We start from the raw sequence: 22,164 nt of genomic DNA, 5'->3' as shown, positions 1-22,164 counted from the left end.
CTAACCTTGTAGCTTTTCTGCTATCTATGCAGACATGGCGTATGTAGTGTTGGAGAAGATGTCTGTATGCATGGACAGTTAGGAGTAAGCTTTAATTTCCATTGCTCGTGTTTCTGAATCCCCATATACTTTTTGTGAAGATCCTTTACATTGCACATCCTCTTCCCCACACAAAATGTAAATCCCACATGTGAGTTTAACTGCTCAGGGATTTCTGAATCCTGAACTGGCAGTTCACGTTTTTGAATGCCTAGGTTCGACTTGTGTGTGCAATCATGGTTGTGAATCAGGCCCACCTGTTTTATAAATGCCGACAACCCATAGTGCCATCTTAGAATGCGTCTTTTATCAAAGATGAGTTCCCGCCTTATAATATACAAAGGTTATTTCCAAGTTGTCATTGCCATCCTGCAGCTGTTGCTCTGTTGAAGTGCTGGTGGATCTCTTTTGTGTTTGTGCATAGAGGGTTCAAAATTGCCCAGACCTCATTCTTGATCTTTTAATGTCGATAATGTATTTCTAAATTACTAATGTCCCACACGTTCTAAGGAAATCGAATAAACGAACTGACGTCTGACGAGACAATGACCTGCTCTTACTAGCAGTAAGGAACGTTGTTTTATCTTGTTACACAGCCTGAACATCAGTATATCAATGTGATTGACATTGAGGCATCGGATTTCCTGAAAGACTTGCCAACTAGAGAATCTACAGAAGAGGAGGTGGCCACAGATCGAGATGATGGTGCCCCACTTCCATCCTCAGCACAGCTTCATCACATGGCAGCTTCGGTTACAAACGCACTTCCTCCAGATGAGTGTGAGAGCACGGGTAAAAAGAAACATTTTCTCTACCATGTTCGTAAACTGTGTAATATTGCGGTACCGGTTTTGTTTTATGTAGCAGTCTTATTCGTTTAAGAAAAAAGGTGTAAACATTGTTCGTGAGTATTATTTTGTTGTAGCAGTTAGGTTTTTTAAACAAGCATTGGCCTATCCAATAGGTCCCGCCTTTGGCCTTCTAAGTCGGATGAAAAAACTGGGGGGAGGGCGGTCTCTTATAGGGGCGTGGTCGATGTAATTAAGGGCGTGGCTTAAAACACTCAAGCTAAAAATCTGTACTTAGCATAGTGTACTGCCCCACTGGTATTTTGCTGCTTCTGTCCATTCATCCAGATATATAGCACAAGTAACATTGCACCTACGACAAGCCAGCACTATTGGCTTTCTCGATGGCTGTAAATTGCATAAGGTACATAATCAACAACAATGAATTCAAAGTATATTATACTGAAAATACTTCCGTTCTTGTGGTCCTTTGACAAACGTATGTTTGCTCAGAGCTTTATGAGGGTATTTTGCTTCCTCCCGGTCCCTTTCTCTCGAGCTCCAGCATTTTATTTTCTGTCAAACAGGTTCGAGCCTGACGTCGGCTCAACATCCTATATTCAAAACATGAATATGTCCTTGTGCACATACACACTAATGTTTTAACTTGTGAAGTTGTACCCAAACTTTGGCTGCAAAATTGAGGTTGTTCATCTGTGTGATGCGTATGATGTCTCTTCCGGACACATTGCTTTCTGTAACAATATTATGCTTTGTCTATGCATTTTAGTCAAGCCCGAACACTTAACTCACACAGCCCTAGCCTACCACATCCTTTCTGACATTTTTAGTAGAATGATGACGCGGTTGTTGTGAAGGTTATGTGACAACAAAGGTGAGGGAGGTTCTAGGGCTGTGAGGGAGAAACTTGCTTAGAGATATAGCGAATCTAAACGCAGACGTGAGGTAGGAAGTACTGGACAAAAGGCACGTTATTATCATCTCCCTTGCTGGCGCAGTTCAACAGCTGGGCTGACAAGTTACAAGCTACACTAAATGACACGTTATCGACTGCCTCCATAAATGCGGGCAGAGAGAGCAGTAACTCCTCACATGGCTTCCCAGTGATGAGGCAGTAGAGCTTCAACCCTGAGGGTGCCTGAATTCCCCGAGGCGGGTTTCAAGCAGCAGATAAGCAGTTAATGAGTCAAAAGAACATCCTAGCGCTGACCAGTAAGAAATCCGCTCTCGGGTGGGTACTATAACGGCCGCACTGCGCCCATTCCAGGAACCGTACCATACTTGTGAATCTGCATTACTAAACATAGCCAACAATCGTTGTATGTGGTGGTAATTGTTGGCCGCAGTTTTTATTACTTATTACATAGTCACACTTATACAACTCCCCCGGACACCCCCTTGGAGGCCGGGGTCATAAATTATTGTCACACATTATTACCAATGTGATGTCACGCATTGTCAGCGGGACACCATAAATCATGGGCCATAAATCATTGTGCGTCATAAATCATTCTGCCGCAATTGGCCCTTACTTTGTTGCCATCAATCACTCTGCCTGATCACCATAAATCAGCAGCTGCTTTGTTGGTGGGTAGCTCTGTACGACACTAACTTCTTTCACTTCTTTGGGCGCTGGGGGAGGGTGAGCACACCACACGATTACTCTGAAGAGGTGAACCGGCAGCTGTTACACAAACAAACTTGTTGCATCCACTGTGGTCAGGGTCAGCTTTAGCGCTGGTGGCGCCCCGTGCAACAATGTCTGTTGACGCCCCCCCAATGACCACCTCTGCCACGGATTCCCTCACTAGCTCCTTTTAACAGTGCCTCTCAAATCTTCAAAATCACTGTCTCTCAGATTCGTTTAGTTTTATAGCACCACTCATACCAGTGTATGGTGTCAGAGCACTTTACACCACACACACATGCACAGAGACAATCATATATGTGTAAATCAGTGTATAGGAAATGTTACATTTTACAGGATTACAAGGTGTAGTGTAGGAGTGACATGTCATCCATACTGGTAGGCAATATAGTTTGAGTCCTTATTCTGGAAAAGTACAAATCTAGAATTACAAAACGTAACATCATTGTTAGGGGTTCTCTTTCATAATAAGAAATGTTTTCTACCCAAATGAACCCTTTTCACATGATTAGGATGATGAAAGACTGGGCGAAAAAACATATAGCTCTAACATATACTTTGCAGTTTGCATGCAGCTTCAGGATGACAGTTAATAGCTCAATGTACTATGTTAGGATTTTGATTTATAAACAACAAGTTACAAAAGGATCTCTCTTACAGAAGCAGTAACCCACTGACCTATTTACGTTATATGCATTTCGTTATCTGCATGGTACATGTTCTTAACAGCAGGCATTTTAACCCTCTGCTCTACCTTAGGATTAGTCAAAACCTCCACTAGACAAACCTCCGGTCTCTTTCCAGGAAGACTATTAATCACTGGAGTTATCTTGACATTTTAATTGATGTCTGAAAATTGCTGGAGGCCAGGAACGTGGACGCATGTGCTTTTAAAATGATAATATACATTTTCAAAAATGACACCCCACCATAAGACAACTCCCAGTGCGGTCGCACCGATCGCACCACCCTGACTGTGGTACTTCAACTGATGCTCATGAAAAGCGCTATGATACCCTCGGGTCGAGTTCGCGCTATATGCTTTATGTGAGTGTAAAGTGCTGCCTGCTTCATATCGGAGTACAGTGCTGCCTGTTTCATGTGAGTGTAAAGTGCTGCCTGCATCATCAGAGCACAGTGCTGCCTGGTTTGTGTCGGTTAGTGTATAGTCCTGTTTGCCTTGTGTCACCATGGAGCACTGCCTGCTTCATGTGAGTGTAAAATGCTGCCTGCTTCATATCAGAGTACAGTGCTGCCTGCTTCATGTGAGTGTAAAGTGCTGCCTGCATCATCAGAGCACAGTGCTGCCTGGTTTGTGTCGGTTAGTGTATAGTCCTGTTTGCCTTGTGTCACCATGGAGCACTGCCTGCTTCATGCGAGTGTAAAATGCTGCCTGCTTCATATCAGAGTACAGTGCTGCCTGCTTCATGTGAGTTTAAAGTGCTGCCTGCATCATCAGAGCACAGTGCTGCCTGGTTTGTATTGGTTAGTGTAAAGTCCTGTGTACCTTGTGTCACCATGGAGCACTGCCTGCTTCATGTGAGTGTAAAGTGCTGCCTGCTTCACATGGGAGTACAGTACTGCCTGCTTCATGTGAGTGTAAAGTGCTGCCTGCATCACCCAAGCACAGTGCTGCCTGGTTTGTGTCAATTAGTGTATATTGCTGTTTGCCTCGTGTCACCCTAGCACACTACGTGCTTCATGTGAGTGCACAGTGCTGCCTGCTTTATGTCAGTCTGAGTAAAGAGCTATGCCTCTGTGCTTTGCATATGCGTTTTCAGTGAGGAGTGCCTATCTCCTTGCAGGCTTTCTGCATAGAGTGCTGCCTCTGTTATCACAGCCTCCTTGGCTGCTTCATTTGAGGTTTTGCTGTAGTCCATCTGACAGCTTCATCTTGTTCTTAAAAAGGTCCAACCCATTTTAAACTACAATTCCCAAAATGCTGTTTTATGTAATGGGCAAGGTAAAAAAAAAAATCCCAATGGTTGCTTCAGGTCACGAGCCACCGCTTGGTAGACGTGACCGACACATTTCTCTAACTGAATTTAGCAATCTACGTAATCCCTCCCCCCCTTCAAACCCCCATTTATGCAGAGTTCTGACGTTGCCCAGCTACGTGCCCAAGTAGCGCAACCCATGCAGGTATTTTTCTTTGCATTCTCGAATGCTTAGTCCTGTCAATGTCATTATAACACTGGAACTACAAATCCCAGGATGCAAAGTAAAAGCAGGCCTGGGCGAGATACCCAAGCATGGAAAGTGGAAATCAAGCGCTCCGTTTGACAAACGACAGGTTTCAGAGCCATGCCTCAACAGCTGATTGGTATGCAAAGTGGCTTTCTGTTGTTAATCACGCAGATGCTCACTGCGGAGTGCCGACAAAAGCATGAAAGGCAGCAACCTGCTGTAAATGGTATAGGGAGTGCTAGCAAGCTTAAGCAAAACAAAAAGTAGTGCGCCAAACGTGCATAATATGTGAAACGTGACCTGATCCATGTAACTGGGTCAGTTGCCACAGCGGAAATAAACGGGCAAAAGGCGCGACAAAGACATCAAAACCACCATAGAAGAGGAAGATTTTGCGAGGGGCACTAAAAGGGGCCAATTACAAGTGGTGGTCGTGGCCTAAACTCACAGAGAGACTAGGCTCGACCTAAAAAAGAGTTGCCTTGATTTTCCGTGTTTGTTTGTCAAAGTGACACTTTTGGACTTCAGCCTTTTAAAGCGAGGTCCAGTAAAGAAAGAGAGTTTTCTCACACACAAAAAATACAAGCAGGGGTGAGCAACTTTATATACTTTAACAGCTTACTTTTTATCATCCCTTGATTTGTATTGATGGAAAATGTACGAAGTGAGCAAAAACCCTTGCAAGTTTAAATAATGTAAGGCGTGCAGTAGAGCAGTTTGAAAATGGACTCCTGTGACCACTGTACCCTTTCTTTGGGAGCTTCTCATGACACTTGTAGGCCCACTGCAGTGTGTCCGCTACTGCTAGGCTCCACAATGAAGGAAATCATGATGTACATGTTTTAAGGCATTGTTACTTCTGGAACCCTGGTAGGGCGTAAACGTTTTGTAATGTTAAAGATTAGTGTTATTGGCACAAACAAGGTAAGAGAAGTAATTTATTGAAATGACAAACGCTGTGCAAACAGGAAACAGTAGAGCCAATTTATCAGTCAGAGTGGCTCTCTGCTGTTGGGCCATAGAGCCAACTGGCATTTGGGGCTATGTATGGATCTTCACATAGCTATATTTGGATAGATACTCTGCCAACAAAAAGTATATTTTCAGTGGGGAAATCATACCTTTCCCAGTTGTAAATTTAAACAGAGCATACCACCTTGTAGTTTTATATGAGAAGTCCAAAACTATTTCTGAGTTTATAACACCTGTTCTAGACATGCGGTTCATATCCATGCCATGTGGCTGAATTGTTCAATCTTCCATTTTCTTGGTTCCAAAGAGGCAATTTCCAGTTGTTACAGAACCGGGAAGGAATAGCTGCTGGTGAAAAACAATATTTTATTAGATCAGGAGCACATGGAAGAATACAGCTGTAGTTAAAGGGCTATCATTGATATGTTACAGGAGCATGGTTCAATGAAGAGAATGTTCATTGAATGGTTTAAAAGGATTCAGGAAGAAATAGTTGAGTATGGTTGGAGATGCTGTGCATTTGGAAAATGGAGTGGAGGTGACGGGGTAATTTTATTGTATTAAGCCAGAAATCCAAGCAGCACTATGTCTGATTCTATTGACACTGGAAAGTTGTCCACTGTAACACTTGATGCCAATTAGCATAGTAATAAAACACAACACTAGAGGCTGCTCATGCAGGAAAGATATAAGTGTGGAATGCAAGGGGTTCTGAAAATCAAGAACTATTGGAACAAAAGGGCTATTTATGTTTTTTGTTTACAAATAGTAGTGTAGAATAAAATTTCCAGAAACTCTCAATTGTTGTACAGATGGAAGCAATCATGTAAGTGCCTGCCTGGGGAGTACAATAAAACGCAAGTGTGTGAAGGGTAAATCTTTGGGCTTTAGTAGATAGTAGAAAGTAGCAATTGTTATTATGAGGCCATTTCCATATAACAAAAGGCCAGAGATGTGCTTTTAGTTTTTGTCTTTTAAGCTTGAAAATGGATTAAAATGTGGTTTGTGGAAAATGTGATTACATATGTTTCAAATATAGTGGAGGATATTCTTAGACAGTTTGGTTGTCTGACAGCGGCGTTCAATCACATCTGAAAAAGTTAAGTTTTTTTGCAGAATGCAGCGAATAGTAGCGCTGTTATCACCCACCCAAATGGCCAGAATGAAGTTTTCCATTTAAATGAAGGTTTCCAATGATATCTGCATTAATTTGGCACTTCATCATTGGAAAGGGTTGGTCATTCTGTGTCAACACCATAGTCTACAACATGGTAATCTAGTTGAAATTCTTGAGAGGAGCAACTCCAGTATCTCAGATGTGTCAGAATGGTTTGTTGGGTAAGAGGTAAGAGTAGGGAAGTAGGCACAAGTAAGTGTGATATATAAAGGAACCAGGAGAAAACACAGAGCTTTAAGGGACTGCTGATAAGGAGAGCTTGGGCTGTAAATTACTGGGGTTGAATACGTAAACCTGATTCTAGATGTAAGGGTTTTACAGTTTGGGTGGATTCTGCACAGGTAATGAGTACACGGACAAGAGTAGAAGATCTTAGTAAATGGTATGTAGTGAAGCAGCTATGTGGTATGAAAGTGTATCCTACATGTTAGGGTCCAATCTGATGGAGTAGTGAGTAGGGTTTAGAGGCCAACTTTTGGGACTTCTATTTGGAATAAAGTCCGTAACCCATTCCCAGAACGTCTAGTACTAGACAGGCAAAGCATAACTAGGGAAACTAGACATGAAAGTTTGCATAAGTGTTACAGGACCGTTTCTGCAGCTCTGTGGGAGACAAAATGCATAAGAATGACATCTGCCATTAGTGTTCAGTTGATGCCTCATTAAATAAGAAAAGAAATACTTTGAGGAACACAACTTGTAGTACTGTAACTTGACCTGAGCTCTGGAGCTTGGGGAGTAGCAAACACGAAGACTTCATAGACGTCAAAGTGCTAAAATGGAACCTAACACAGAAGTGCAGGTGACAATACAGCTAAAAACATGAAAAACTCCAACTACACAGAAAGAACCTTAATTAACATTAATCACAGAACTTAAACACTCGGTTAAAGCAGGCTAGGGGAATCCAGGAGCTAAGTAAGAGACTGGCCTACAGGAAAATGTAAGTAACTACTAAACACTGCTTACAAGCAAAAGTTAATTCTCAAAGGGAAGATACTTATAGCAAGTGCTAATCAAGGCAGAAAACTGTGCAGTCTCAGAGTTAGGCACCAAGATTGTTTGTTCAGTTTGAGGTGGGTGCCGGGATGGTGACACTATACAACAGTGGTCTAGGACTCATGAGGGCCTCGAATGGGGGGGGTGAGACATACCAGAATTACTTATATAAGATTATGCAGAGGAATTATTGGGCAATATTGATAGGTTTAGTTTTAATACCACAGAGAGATGGAGAAGATGCTGGAAGGAAGTGGGAACTAAGTGGCATGTAATTTGCAACCCACTCTATAGCGGGTCTAGAAGGGTAGGTGGTATCTTCCAAAGCCGCACAACCCAGAAAGCTGAATGATCAGAAGGTGATCACATGCTCTAAGGGAAAAGCCCCAGGACATATGATAGGTTAGGATAGGTACAATTCCAGTTACATGATTACACGTGTGTGTATTTGTGTATTTGTTTGACGTTTACAGGAGTTTAGAGAGAGAGAATAAATTCCCATTCATTGGGAAGAAACTGTTGTTTTTGTGGTCATCGCACCTACATTGCGAATTAACAACAATTGTCTGGAGAAGGGGAGACGTTGCTAAGGGTTATTAGTTCAGAGGATCGACCTGTAGCAAAAGCAAAGAGAGGCAGTGATAGAATAGCTATTCAGGAGAGATGAATGGATATTGGGGTAGGAAGCAGAAACAGCGCAGAGACCAGTTGACACATTTGGATACTTAAAATCAGGAGCCTGATTAAGTTGCTTAACTGGAATGTGAGAGGTTTCAGTGACTTTGCTAAGACATACTGGTTCCACTCATACCTTAAGTGGCATAGGGTGGTATCTCCTGCATGCAACAGACTCATTTGACTAAGATCTAGGAAGGGATGCTTCGCATGAAATCAGAGGTTTTTAAGGCCAGGTCTAAGTGGGCAGCTACCCATGACCCCCACCTTCCAAGGGGCCTTCTGGTAAAGTGAGTGGGACAGTTAAAATTCCTCCCTTTAAAAACGTTTCTCTTTTTCTAATGTGATAGCTAAACATGCTTAACAGAAACTTAGATATGTAAGGCTGCATTAGCACCAGGGCAGGGTCATACAAAGGAATCTGAAAGAAACAGTTAGTTATAGATTCCTTAACTTAGAATTACCCCCAGGCTTCAGACTGGATCCGGAAAGTTTTTCGTCAGCAGTACCTCTGCGCATCAGAAGGTGACGTCGGTCAGCTCTGTGTCCGTCGCTGGCGTCGTGTTCATCGGACTGACGTCGCAGTAGCTATTTAGATGCCGCCCTCGCGCGCTGACGTTAGTTCCTTCTTTTTTTGCACCAGCCAGCGCAGATCCGGAGGGAGCGGTACCTCCAGTCACTTTTTGACTGAACTTTTTGTGCGACTTTTGTCGACATCTTTTGGAGTCCTACCGACTCCTGGTGCACGTAGGGATGGCCGGCTTCAAGGCTTGCGGTTCCTGTACCCAACTGATGTCGGTGACGGATTCGCACCACGTGTGCCTCTTTTGCCTGGAGTGCGACCACAACCCCAAGTTGTGCTCCGACTGCTGGACTATGGCTCCGAAGTCTTTGCTTGAGCGGTCCCGAACGCTTCTTGAGCGCCGGCAGTCGGCTCCGCGCCGTTCGAGGTCCCCGTTGCGAGGGAGGTCGAGGGACCGGTGGCGAAGCCATCACCACACGTCATCCAAGTCTTCGCACTCAGGGTCAGGTAAGTCGAGGCACAAGAAGAAGTCGAAGAAGCATCGTCGCTCTTCGACTTCTACCCGTCGGTCGGTTGGCGCATGCGGACCCTGAAGGGCCTACTCAGAGTTCCCCTCCCTTCCCGGGACCCGGAGCGATCCCTGCCCAGTTGAGTCAGTTTTATGAAGCGATGCATGTCATCTTTGGGCAGCCCGAGCCACTACTTCGGGCCCCGTGGACTCGGTTGGGGGTCCTAGGCCTTCTCCGCCGGGGGCTCCGGCCCTGGCACCACAGGGACCCCATGGATCCAGGCCTGGATCCGGATCGGCGCTGGTTGACCTCATTACACCTCCACCGGCGCCGCTGCCTTCGGCACCGCACTTGCACTCGACGCCAGTCATGCCCCCGGCCGGCGTCGACCCCAGCCTCCATCCTGACTGTGAGAGGAGCTGCAGCAGCGTGAGTCATTATCGCTTGCCTTCCATTTCAAAACTCTGTTTGAATACCAGACGTATCCCACTAATCGGACGCGGTTCGCCCGCCTAGAGACCACATTAGATGAGGCACTCTTCCTTTTGAAACGCATTAAACGGATTACCAGGCCATCCTACACCACTTGCTAGGTTGCCATTACCTTCTTAATGTCCTGATGAAGACCCTGCATGACGATTTAATTTCGCATAATCTGGGTTGAAACGTCGACGATAAAGTGCTAGGACCAGTTCAAGACCTGTTTTTCGAATACAATTTGATTCACTCATGAAACAGCGTCATTGTTTTCCCTAATACTGGCCCTCCTGTATATGATGTACATAGAATGTTTCCTTCGTATATGATGTACATAGAATGTTTCTTTTGTATTTTGTAAATATTGTGCACATAATTGTCACTCTTGTCACCTTGTCACTGATTCACTACTTCACGTTAAAGTTTATTTCATTGGTAACCTTGCGTTACAAGTAATATGGGGGTTCCTATATAAATGCTGAAATTTATATAAAAAAACGACATCACACCCTCCAAATCTAGCATCAGTGTGATTTGTACTCTTAGTTTGTGTGGTCATCTCTTGATTTATTTGTATAACAAAGCGATTGTTTTATTTAATACCCGACAGAACCATTGTTTTTTGTAATAATCCATCCTGATGTGGACACGTCGCCCGACACTGGACCCGGTCCTGAGTGGGGTTTTTGTGCCCCTGTTCACTCCTGGGGTCCCTTTCAGGCCAGATTGGCACCCAGGATGAGGAGGAGGACTGGGAGGGGTCAGGTGACCCTCTGACCGACCAGTTGGAGTATGACTCGGACTGGAGAGAGGACCTGGGGGATGCCAGTGGTCTTGATACCTCCCCTGACCTTGGCATGTTGTCTCCTCCTAACGTGGCTGCGGAGGAGGGAGCTTCCTATGCAGTGGTGTTGTGTAGGGCGGCCGAGGCTCTCCACCTCGAGCTCCCTACAGTGGCGGTCAGGACTAACCTCCTGACAGAGGTGCTTCAACCGCAAGCGAGCTCTTCGGAGCCCCTGCTGCTGTTTAATGAAGCCCTAACCAACGTCCTGTTGGGCACCTGGTCCAGGCACAATACGGGGGCTCCCGTGGATAGGATGATTGCCCGACGCCACCGCCCGGCCCCAGACGACCCCACTTTCCTCTCCCAACACCCCACCCCTGAGAGCTTGGTGGTCCAAGCCTCTACTTCCAAGAGTGCATTCCCTAATGCTCCACCAGATAGGGATTCCAAGAAGCTGGTTCATTTTGGGAAGAAGATTTTTTCTTCCACCAACTTGGGACTGTGGTCGGTAAACACTGCATGTCTATTGGGCCGTTATTTCCACTCTGTGTGGGACACGGTTGCGCAAGTGCTGCCTCAGCGTTCGGAGGAGGCCCGGACTGTACTCACCCAGGCTGTTGCCGCCGGGAGGGACGCAGCAAACTTTACCATCTGTTGTGGGCTGGATACAGCTGACTCTCTAGGCAGGACGATTTCCACGTCGGTAGCCCTTCGACGCTACGCCTGGATGAGATCGACTGGCTTTTCTGGGGATGTCCAGAACACCCTTATGGACATGCCCTTTGATGGGCGATGCCTTTTTGGCGAGAAAGCAGACAACGCTCTAGAGCGTTTCAAGGACTCACAGGCTACAGCCAAGTCCTTGGGCCTCTCGAGCCACCCTACGCAGTCTGCTTTTCGCCCGTTTCGTGGCTACGGAAGGGGTGCCCCACTACGTCCTGCCCAGAGCCACAGGCCGAAGCAAGTTCCTCAACCTTAGCGCGGCCGGGGACGTGGGAACCACCTCTGTGGTTCTGGGGGCCAGCGGGCGGGCCAGTCCACCAACCCCCCTCTCTGCTTCAGCCTCCAAACCTTCCTAGTCGTACATTTCAGGCCCATCAGTCGCCACTGGGTGACAGAATCCACCATCACCTCCCCCTCTGACGCACCATCACATCGGACAGGTGGGTTTTGCAGATAGTCCAAAAGGGCGACTCCCTCCCCTTCGAGGCTACCCCTCCAGCTATGCCACCTCAGTACCAACGTATGTTGGAGGATCATCTGGGCCCTCTCCAGCAGGAGGTCACGGATCTCCTGGCCTAGGGAGCCATCGAGTGCATTCCTGCCCCAGAAGTAGGTCGTGGTTGCTATTTCCACTACTTTCTGGTACCCAAGAAGGACAAGAGCCTGCGTCCTATCTTGGATCTCAGGAACGTCAACTTCTTCCTCCGAAAGTAGAAGTTCAAGATTTTGACGCTTGCTCAGTTCTTGTCTGCCCTCGACCCTGGAGACTAGATGGTAGCATTGGACTTGTAGGACGCTTATTTTCTCATCCCCGTCCTGCCGGCCCACCGGCATTACCTGCGGTCCACGGTAGGCCACAAGTACTTTCAGTTTACCGTGCTCCCTTTGGCCTTACCAGCACCCCTCGGGTGTTCACGAAGGTGATGGCGGTGGTCGCAGTTCATCTGCTCAGATCAGGGGTCGGTGTCTTCCCCTATCTCGTTGACTGGCTGTTGAAGGCGGGCTCGCCCCAGGCTGTCGTCTCCCACCTCCAGATTATGGCCGACCTCCTGTATTCTCTGGGGTTCTCCATCAATGTGCCAAAGTCACACCTGACCCCCTGTGAGGTGGCCACTGGTTGGGGCTGGCCGCTCTGTTGTAATTGCACAAGAGAATACGCTGGAGAGATCCTTTTAAGGGGCTTGAAAGAAGGATGTTTTATTCAACTGTAAACACAAAAACGAAACGTAGTTGATTCCCATTGGTAGGTACCTCTTGGCTGTGGAACTGGGATGGGAGAGGAAAGAAATGAGTCGGGGAGTATGGAAAAACACAGTTCATGTCCACTGTTGTTTTCCTCGGTGTTGGTGTTGTCTCAGCCTTGCTGGGGTTCCTTGGGGTGTAGCGGGAGATGGATGTTGACAGTGGACGTCACGGGGAAGACCTCTGTCTTTGGGTCACAAAGAAATAAGGGGGAAAATTGCTTCCGTCACCTTTATGTCCCTATCGTGTGGTGTCTAAGTGTTAGGGAATGCTCAGTGGTTTAAGGGGGTGTGACCCTTGACCCCCGCCCACCAGCCCCTTAAGGTAAAGAACCCGGTCCTAGGCACTTGCCTGAACCCACGACCCTCCTGGGCTGTGTAGGTGGGAGCGCTGGACTCGATCGCGTTGCTCCCAGAGCGGTCGTCAATACACTGCTCCTCCTCGTCTGAGTGCAGCAGATCCTGGAACACAGTCTCCTCCGCTACTCTTTCTTCCTCGTTCTCCTTCGCTCCGTCCTTCGCCTCCTCTTCTTCGTTCACCTCCGCTCCTTCTTCCTTCTCCCTTGGTGTCCCGAACTCTGCCTTCTTGTTCCCCAAAGTCCCGCTTGGCCGGTCTTCGATTGATGTGCCGTTAGGAATGTCTGGTTGGTCCACTAGCCTGCTGACTTGACTTCCTGCTTGCCACATAGCGGCCGCCATGTTGGAATGGTCGGGCGGTGTGCGTTTCATCGGAGGGGAACACTCACACCCCCTCTCAGAAGTTTCTCTTCATCGGAGCGGTTCTGGACACGACGCAGTTTCGGGTTTATTCTCCCAAGCAGTGAGTCCGGGATATTCGGCCTATGATTCCGATCTTTCAGCCTCGATCCCGGGTTTTGGTCAGGATGACCCTGAGGCTGCTGGGCCTCATGGCCTCCTGCATCCTGCTGGTCGATCATTGCAGGGGGCATATGTGGGCTCTGCAGTGGGACCTGAAGTTCAAGTGGGCGCAGCATATGGGCAATCTGTCCGAACGCGTTCAGATCTCGGAGAGCACTGCATGACAATTGCAGTGGAGGCTCACGAACCAGGATTGGGTCAACAGCAGGTCCCTCTTCCTTCCCCAACCAGAACACACAGTGGTGACAGACTCATCTCTTCTGGGATGGGGTGGCCACATGGGAGAGGCAGAGATCAGAGGCCTCTGGTTTCCGTTGGAGTCTGGGCTCCACATCAACCTTCTGGAGCTTCGGGCAATCCGTCTTGCACTCAAAGCCTTCCTTCCCTCTGTTCGGGAAAGAGTAGTGCAGGTGTTCACGGACAACACCTCCGCCATGTGGTACTGCAACAAACAAGGCGGGGTGCGGTGGGGTCTCGGACCCTATGTCATCATTCTAAAGAGGAAGAGAGGCTCCACTGTCTGGTCCCTTACTGTGTGCTTTCCTTCTATCTGGATCGCACCAAACAGTTCCAGGTGGATGACCAGCTCTTTGTTGGCTACGTGGGCACCAAGAAAGGTCGGGCCGTACACAAGCGGACCATCTCTAGATGGGTTGTTTTTTGTATCAAAGCCTTCTATTCTCTAGCAAAAAAGGAGCCTCCAGTGGGGCTATGCGCCCATTCCAGCAGAGCGACGGCAGCCACTACTTCTTTGGGACGAGGAGTCCCTCTGAATGACATCCCTCATGTAGCTACCTGGGCATCACTGCACACATTTACAAAACACTACTGCCTGGACAGCCAAGTCCGGGGAGACGGCTTCTTTCGCTGTTCTGTTCTCCAGGACTTTCTGGTGTGAACTTGGTTAGCAGACCCACCTCCGGGGTTGGTATTGCTGGACTGTCTATTCTAAGGTAAGGAATCTATAACTGTTTCTTTCCTTACCACCCCACCCATCCTCCCCGTTCTGCGAACTGATTTCTATGGTTAAGGACATCCTTTCAGAGCCCTAGTTTTGTGCAGCAGTGGTCAGTGTCTTGCATGGTTCTGTGTTTCTGGCACAGAAAGTTGTGTACAGAACCGACCTCAGCACACGAGGGCGGCGTCTAAGTAGCTACGGCGACGTCATTCCGGCGACCACGACGCCAACGACAGATGCAGAGACGACCGACGCCACCTTCTGACGCGCAGAGGTACTGTCGACGAAAAACTTTCTAGATCCAGTCTAACGCCTGAGGGTAAATCTAAGGTAAGGAATCTATAACTAACCTATGTTTCTTACAGGTATATTGTTAGCGAAGGTAAGTGAATTGTTTTTTGCGCTGAGGCAAATTTATAGAAAATGATGCAAAGTGACGCAAAGCAGTACAAACTCTAGAAGGGTATTTACTTTGCAGCAAATAAGTTATTTTGTGCTGGAAATTTGACTTTTCTCTCCACAAATAGTGCTTTTCGCTACTTTGATCCAAGGAAGCATTACTTGGTGTAACTTGGGTGGATTAGCGCAACCACCCGTAGTTTTTGGCACAAAATTCGATCTACTGAGAAACCCACACTGTGCTTTCTGTTAAAGAATAACGCCTCCTTGAAGCAGGGGCAAGCTAGAGAAATGCTTTCATTTTTACAAGGATTTCACACATTGCACGTGGGCTGCACTGTACTTCACATATAGAATATGTGGAATGCTTAAGCATTTGTATATGCATAGTATAAAGCAGGGGTCTCCAACCTTTTGTGTAGTGAGAGCTACTCCTGGTCAGTGAAAATCGGCGTGAGCTACTAAATCCCAAGCAACTCGCGCATTTTTCAGAGAGACCTCCCCCGCCCAGTTTCATTGACGTTAAGCCTATTTCTTCAGAGCCCATACTGTGGTTTGAACACAATAACACTGAAAGAAAAGACTTTGCATGTGTGCTGTTGGCAAACCGCTAGTTTACTTTACGACCTTTCAATTAATAGCTTCAAAATCAGGACCTATCAATAGCTGTCACTGAAATAATCATTGTAATGCAGCTCAATTAACAAACAAACAGGAACAGAAATTTACCTTCACTGTGGAACTGTATAATGTCCTCTAATGCTGTGTAATCTGGTAGCCGGGCGGGGGCAGTTGCGAAGAAGTCATTATAGTAGTGAAGTAGTCACAGTGTGTGGCAGTCAGCCTGTGCAAAGCTTTGCTGAATCACATTTGCAGATGGAGTCATCTACTGTAGCTTTGACAAGATCGCTGTGTTTTTCAATTGCCAGATAAGCTGAACTTCTCCTCTGTTTGGATTGGAAAGTAACGATTTTGTCCTCCACTCTTATCGCTCCCTTTACTTTGTAGGAGTGTCAGTAACCTAGAACTTTGAAAGATGCTGAAGATTCTTCTCTTTAGCTCTTTTTTTATCTTGATATCAATACACCAGGCCTCCAGTAAACACTGCTTTTTTCTTACCTTGTGCAGCAAATAAATGTTACATTTAGAAAGGTGCTGAAGATTCTTCTCTCCAACTACTTTTTTCTTGGTGTCTGAAACCCATGCCTGAACTACACATTGCTTTGTTCTTATCTTGTTCCACTACTAACTGTTACTAACAAAAGGAATTTTGAAAGATGCTGAAGATTCTTCTCTATAGCTATCTTTTTTCCTTGATCTCAATAAACCAGGCCTCCAGTAAACACTGCTTTGCTCTTGTGCAGCAAATAAAAAGTTGGAAAGGTGCTGAAGATTCTTCTCTCCAGCTACTTTTTCTTGTGTTTGTAAAACAGGCATGCAGTACAAGTTGCTTTGTTTTTGTTCAATTAATAAAAAATAAAAAACTGGGGGCTGAAGATTCTTCTCTGCAGCAACTTTAATCTTGGTGTTCATAATGAAACAGATACCTAGGCTTGGGATTTCACCAGGAACTATCATTGAACAAGTATTGATTGCAAATGCATTCAAATTATTTCAGTGAGAGACTTGACACTGCATGGTGTCCACTAATCTCTTGTAATCTGGGGTGTAGCTTGAGAGGGCAACTCTTATGGAGTCATTTAAATGTTCGTCAGTTAGACGTGTGCGAAACTTGGATTTTATGAAGTTGATATCCGAAAATGCTGATTCACAAAGATAGGTAGAGCCAAATAGGGAAAAAAGTTTCAATGCAGCTGTGTGGATGTTCTTAAACGTTTCAGCATCCACAAGACTCCAGAAATTAATGTCAGATTTCCTTGATTTCAATTCAATGTCATTTTGAAGTGTCACAATCTCCATTTCCATTGTGGCAGAGTCAAGGTTCAAAAGCACACTAATTTTCTCTGAAATGTCACTAACATCCACTTCCATGAAGGGGTTTGAAGTGAACATCACACAGGGCTCCAGTTGGTCAAAATCACTAAATCTGTCACTGAACTCTTGATTAAGCCTCATGAGGAGGCTACTGTATTTTTCTATGTCCAGGACCTCAGCCTCAGCTTTGTTTTCTGAAAGGATTTGGAGCACAGAGGGAAAGTGCTGCATCTTTCTTTTCTGCACATGCTGTATCAAAAGGTTAAGTTTCGATTTGAAACTTTTCACAGAACTTACCATGTTGGTTATTGTCTTGTTTTTGCCTTGCAACTCGTAGTTCAATACATTTAATTTTTCTGTCACATCTGTCGAAAAAGCTAAATCGAGCAACCATTGAGTGTTTGATAACAGTGTGGTATCTTCATTTCTAGACTCCATAAAAGCTTTGACTTCTGGCAATAGCGAAAGTAATCTTCGCAGTATTTTTCCCCTGCCAAGCCATCGGATTTGAGTGTGCAGTAAAAGGTCACCATACTCGGCTGATAGTTCTTCAAGGAACAATTTGAAGGTTCGGTGCTGCTTGGCCTTTGCACGAATTGAATTAATAATTTTAACAACAGGAGTCATGACATGATCAAACCCCATTACCTTGGCACATATTGCCTGTTGATGTATAATGCAATGGTAGTTCAATAACGGAGGGAAATCTTGATCTGCTTTACAATTGGCAATGAAGCCAGAATGACTCCCTATCATTGCGGGTGCACCATCAGTGGTTATCGCCACTAACTTTTTCAATGGGACATTTTGTTTCACAAAATAATTTTTTACCTCATTGTGAATGTCAGATCCTCTGGTTGTGGTTTTCAAAGGCAACAATGTTAAAAATTCCTCTCTATCAGTAAAATCTTCAAAAACCATTCTAACGAACATTGCCAACTGTGCAATATCGCTTGCATCAACAGATTCATCACATTGAAGAGAAAAATATTTGCATGTCTTTAAATCGCGCTCTAACTGCTCTATCATGTTGGTTGATAATGCAGATACCCTTCTTGCCATAGTGTTTGACCCTAACTGCACATCTGAAATGGCAGACATAATTTCAGGGCTATTTTTAAAGTCTTTGAATAAGGAGTTGGCAATTAGAAGCATTGCTTACTTCACAACGGCTCCATCTGAAAATGTTGCTTTGTGCTTAATCAAGTGATGAGTAACTCCAAAGGATGCTTCAGTAGCCGCAGTGGCTTTCTTCGTGGGCTTCGTAAAAAAAGATTGCTGAGTCTGCAATGCAGATTTCAGTTTGTTTACTTTTTGTGACCTCAGGCTGCTTCCTTTAGGGAACTTCCTCTCAAAATGCATGTGCTCGATTGAAAAATGCCTCTCAACATTGCCCTTTTTTCCCACTGCAAATTTTGCTCCACAGATTAAACATACACAGTTGTCTTTAATTTGTGTAAATAGAAATTCTTTCTCCCACTCTTGATGGAAGTAGTAAGTCTTGCTCTTTGCCCTTTTGGAGGGACCTGGCTCTTCGTCCATGATTAGCTGTTAAGGCTGTAAGCTAGAGTAAAAATGTTGAGTACGTGTGCCCTACCTATGCTAATAATACTGCGACACAATGCCTCCCCTTTCTTCATCATCACACATGACAGCACCTTGAAATGCATAAGTTGAAGGTGCACTGTACAAAATCTGAGGCCACACAAAGCCACCCTGTGTGGCCTTTAATGGCCTCATAGATATGGAGGCAAGGCAGTGCAAATTGATGTGCTGCGTTACTCTCTACTTACCGAGTCTACCCCAGCGAGGCGTTCCGTGAGTGGACCATGGGTGCCCCTTCCTGTATATAAAAACGAATCTGTCTGCAATACAGGCACCATTGCACCATGGCACACGGGGTGCCTGTGTTGGCACTAGGGGGCAGCAGTTTGTGTGCCAGTGCAGGGAAAGAATAGGAATGCATCATTTTATGTTAAAATAAATGCAGTGCATTCACTGCCACAACAGTGAGACAAAAAACTGAAGCACAAGCCACAACAGTGACACAACAAAAGCACAAGCCGTGCAAGCGGAGGCCAATGCTTGTCGGAATGGGACAGGAAAGAGGCCCTGGCACCAAATTAGAAGTAGCCCCATAAGCCGGGTCTGGTGGCTCAGTGCACTAAAGCAGCCACTGCAGGGGCCTGTGTCGGACCTCATGGTTACAGGTTTAAATCCCAGCGGGTCCACTCAGCCCTTCATCCATTTGAGGTCGATAAAATGAGTACCATTGAGTTGGGGAAACAATAAACATCTGTTATTCAGTGCCAGGACACCTTCGGGTAATCGTGCGCTTTACAAATAGACCTGTTATGTTATGTTGTTAATATAGCGCAGGGCGGCAGGCAAATCAAATAGTCCCAGCCAGAGAATACTTCTCCACTACAAACACTATACTACAAGTACCTGCAGATACAAAAGAAACTCTGAGTAACTTGGAGACAGAAGGCAATATGATAAAATGATGGTAAAACCTTTGAGCTGATCAAACAAAGCTACCATATCTGAAAAGAAGAGATTAGCTCCCTTGCACTGATCATACATGACAGCAAGTTGGCTAGCTTTTGTTTCTGCAATTACAAAATGCCTCTGAGCATGACTGGAGTCCCTCCCAGGCCACACCACACCAATGACCCAGCCATGGAAGGGTCACATGGTTTCAGTCCTTATGAGGAAAACATTTTAATACTTGGACGTGATTAGGAACCCTAAACTTACATAAGACATAGCCTCTGAAAGTACGGAAGGGTCATTGCACAAAGGGACAGATTTTGATTGTAGCGAAGCAGACAGGAAGACAACTTTAGACATGAAGAGGTCAGAAAGGTCTGCAAATACAAAGCAGCGATGAGCTGAAAACGAACAGTAAAAGTATTGATTAAAGATGCATGATTTCTCAAAGATGTAGTAGTGTGCTGGAGGCTTCAATGAGATACTGAATGTTACTTGTGGGATGGTTTATTATTCTTTAACATCCAGTAGAATTTTACACTGTGCTGTGTTCTCGTTGCAGAAAGTGGAATCTTTAAAACAGGTCTTCCGTTGTGGGGCTGACACAGGCTCTCCAGATGTCCCTGCTCCACAGACTCAGAGATATCTAGCTACTCTAGAACTGAAGCCCCCTTCTATGCTGTAACCACGTTTCTCTACTCAGGCTTGCCCCCTGGTCTCCCCACCAAGGCCCTCATCCCAGAACTACCCATCCTCCATTGTTGCTTTCGGGACGCCCACCCCCGCTATCCAGCCCCAAGAACCTCAGTGTACTGTACTCACTCTTTTCTCAGACATCCGCCTCCCTCTAACAACCCCATCTCACTCCCCCTTGCCAGAGGTCTGACCTTCCCATCGCCCAGAGTCCAGCATCCTTCCCTAAAACTGCCCTGCTCCCATGAGGACCACGCCGATTTACAAATCTCCGTGCCTAGTAGGGTGACCTACCGTCAGTAAATTTCACGGACCGTCGGTTATTTTAGTTAATTGTTTTAGTTAGTTAGTATGATGTCTGTAAGGCGTCCGTAATTGGGGGACCCCAAATTACGGACGCCTATCACTTTAAGCTCCTTTTAATTTTGACCAGCAGGTCTGGCTGTCATGGTGACGCAGGTAGTATTGTAAAATATCGCAAGAAACCCTGCAACATTAGGTGAGGGGCTGCACACATGTTTCATATTACTGCCGCGTCACACTTAAATGGGCTGAACAGACTACCCCATCACCCTGCACTATGAAGGTTGTCCCTCTTCTAACATGGACAACTTTTGCCAATGATTCTCCCAAAAGTTCCTCTTAGCGCAATAGTGTAACAAAAACAAGACCCTTCTGCTAATTATACCCGGATTTTACTGAGGTTGGCCACCTCAGAGATATTTGGTGAAGTACTGGCCAATTAAGGGCTGGAAATCTAAAAGTAGAAAACGGCAGAACTGTCTGGAGTGGACGCCCACTCTTCCGACCTAGTGCGATCTCACTCCTTGCCTAGTCCTGGAGGACAGGCCCTCTCCCCAGCTGGGGGAGTGAACTGCAGCGCCTTCCTTAATATCTGGAATAGGCAAGACAAGGAGCTTGATTCCAGCACAGACTGGGGCTGAAGACTGCGTCAGAGTATCACCCTACACCAGGCACACTCTCCTTCTTCATTAAGGCACTCACTCGTCTGAAGCGCGGAAAGCATGTGCAAATACCATCTTCGACTCCCTTGCCAATTCACCCCAATGAATCCATTGTAAGAGGGGTCAGCACAGATTGCCCTTTTAAGAAAGACTGCACGAACGCCTAACTACAGGGTGTGCCAAAAAGGATTTTTTTAAAGGTAAAGATGAACTGGTGCTGAGTGATGTAACTGCTAACTGTCTTCGAGCCATTCAGGCCACTATTAGACAATCTGAGCCTTTTAACCAACAGCGCTCTGAATGCTGGGACTGGTAGTTTTGCCTTTGCCATAATAAACGCGGGCCTACAAATACTGGCATGCTAAGTGCTTTAGGCAGGATACTAAGTGGCTGGAGGCCAGCTGGCACCTGAGCGTTGGGAGAAGCATACTAACAAGTGCAGTGAAGGGCAGGGCCTCTTTAACATGTTCTGGTATTTGAGACCATGTATAATCAAATATCACAAGCCAAGAGGGCCCACAAAGTGCAGCATGCGAACCACATATATGTGTATTTTAAAACCATCCATACTTTCTTTTATGATATCAATCATGAGCGCTTGGCGTTACAGTTGCTACTTTGTGCAAACACATTGCTTTGTGGGTAAAGAGACAATGTCTGGGCATCACATTCAATCTGCGCCTTAAGCGATAAACTTGTGAATTGAGCGAAGTGAAATTACACAGCAAATCACTCGCGTTGAAGGGTTGGTGAGTGCAGAGATCACGCGCCTATTTTTGTCAGTTACATTGCGTAAAATGGAATACTTCTCTGGATGTTTTTAATATGCCAGCCTCGCGTGCATCTTGTTCAACAGTGTCCGAGTCAAGACGCCATGTGCATTACTGGCCTAAACTGCAGGTTCAGGGGATTCTGGCCACGATCATGTCTTGGCCAGACAGACTTATTTAGACTTGCCTGAGCCTGAATTTTGCAGTTTTCAAGTCCTTTCCCGAAGGATTTTGTGCCTAATGTGTGCCAGTGGTTGGCTTTATCTTATTTTTTATCATCCGATCTTGACCCAGATAGAATAAGGAAGA

At 45.8% G+C, this 22,164-nt stretch overlaps 1 protein-coding gene across 3 annotated transcripts in view; it reads left to right on the top strand.

Moving 5' to 3' along the window:
- CPLANE1 (ciliogenesis and planar polarity effector complex subunit 1) overlaps window positions 1–22,164 on the top strand; it is a 2,680,747-nt gene that overhangs the window by 1,792,511 nt on the left and 866,072 nt on the right. For all 3 annotated transcript variants that reach the window (XM_085631095.1, XM_085631092.1, XM_085631094.1), the window contains exon 40: window positions 636–831. In XM_085631095.1, coding sequence (XP_085487221.1) covers window positions 636–831 — 196 coding nt within the window. The remainder of the gene's footprint in view (window positions 1–635; window positions 832–22,164) is intronic.

This window comes from Triturus cristatus, chromosome 2_1 (assembly GCF_964204655.1).
Source record: "Triturus cristatus chromosome 2_1, aTriCri1.1, whole genome shotgun sequence".
NCBI lineage: Eukaryota > Metazoa > Chordata > Amphibia > Caudata > Salamandridae > Triturus > Triturus cristatus.
This window is presented reverse-complemented; position numbering and strand designations above follow the sequence as displayed.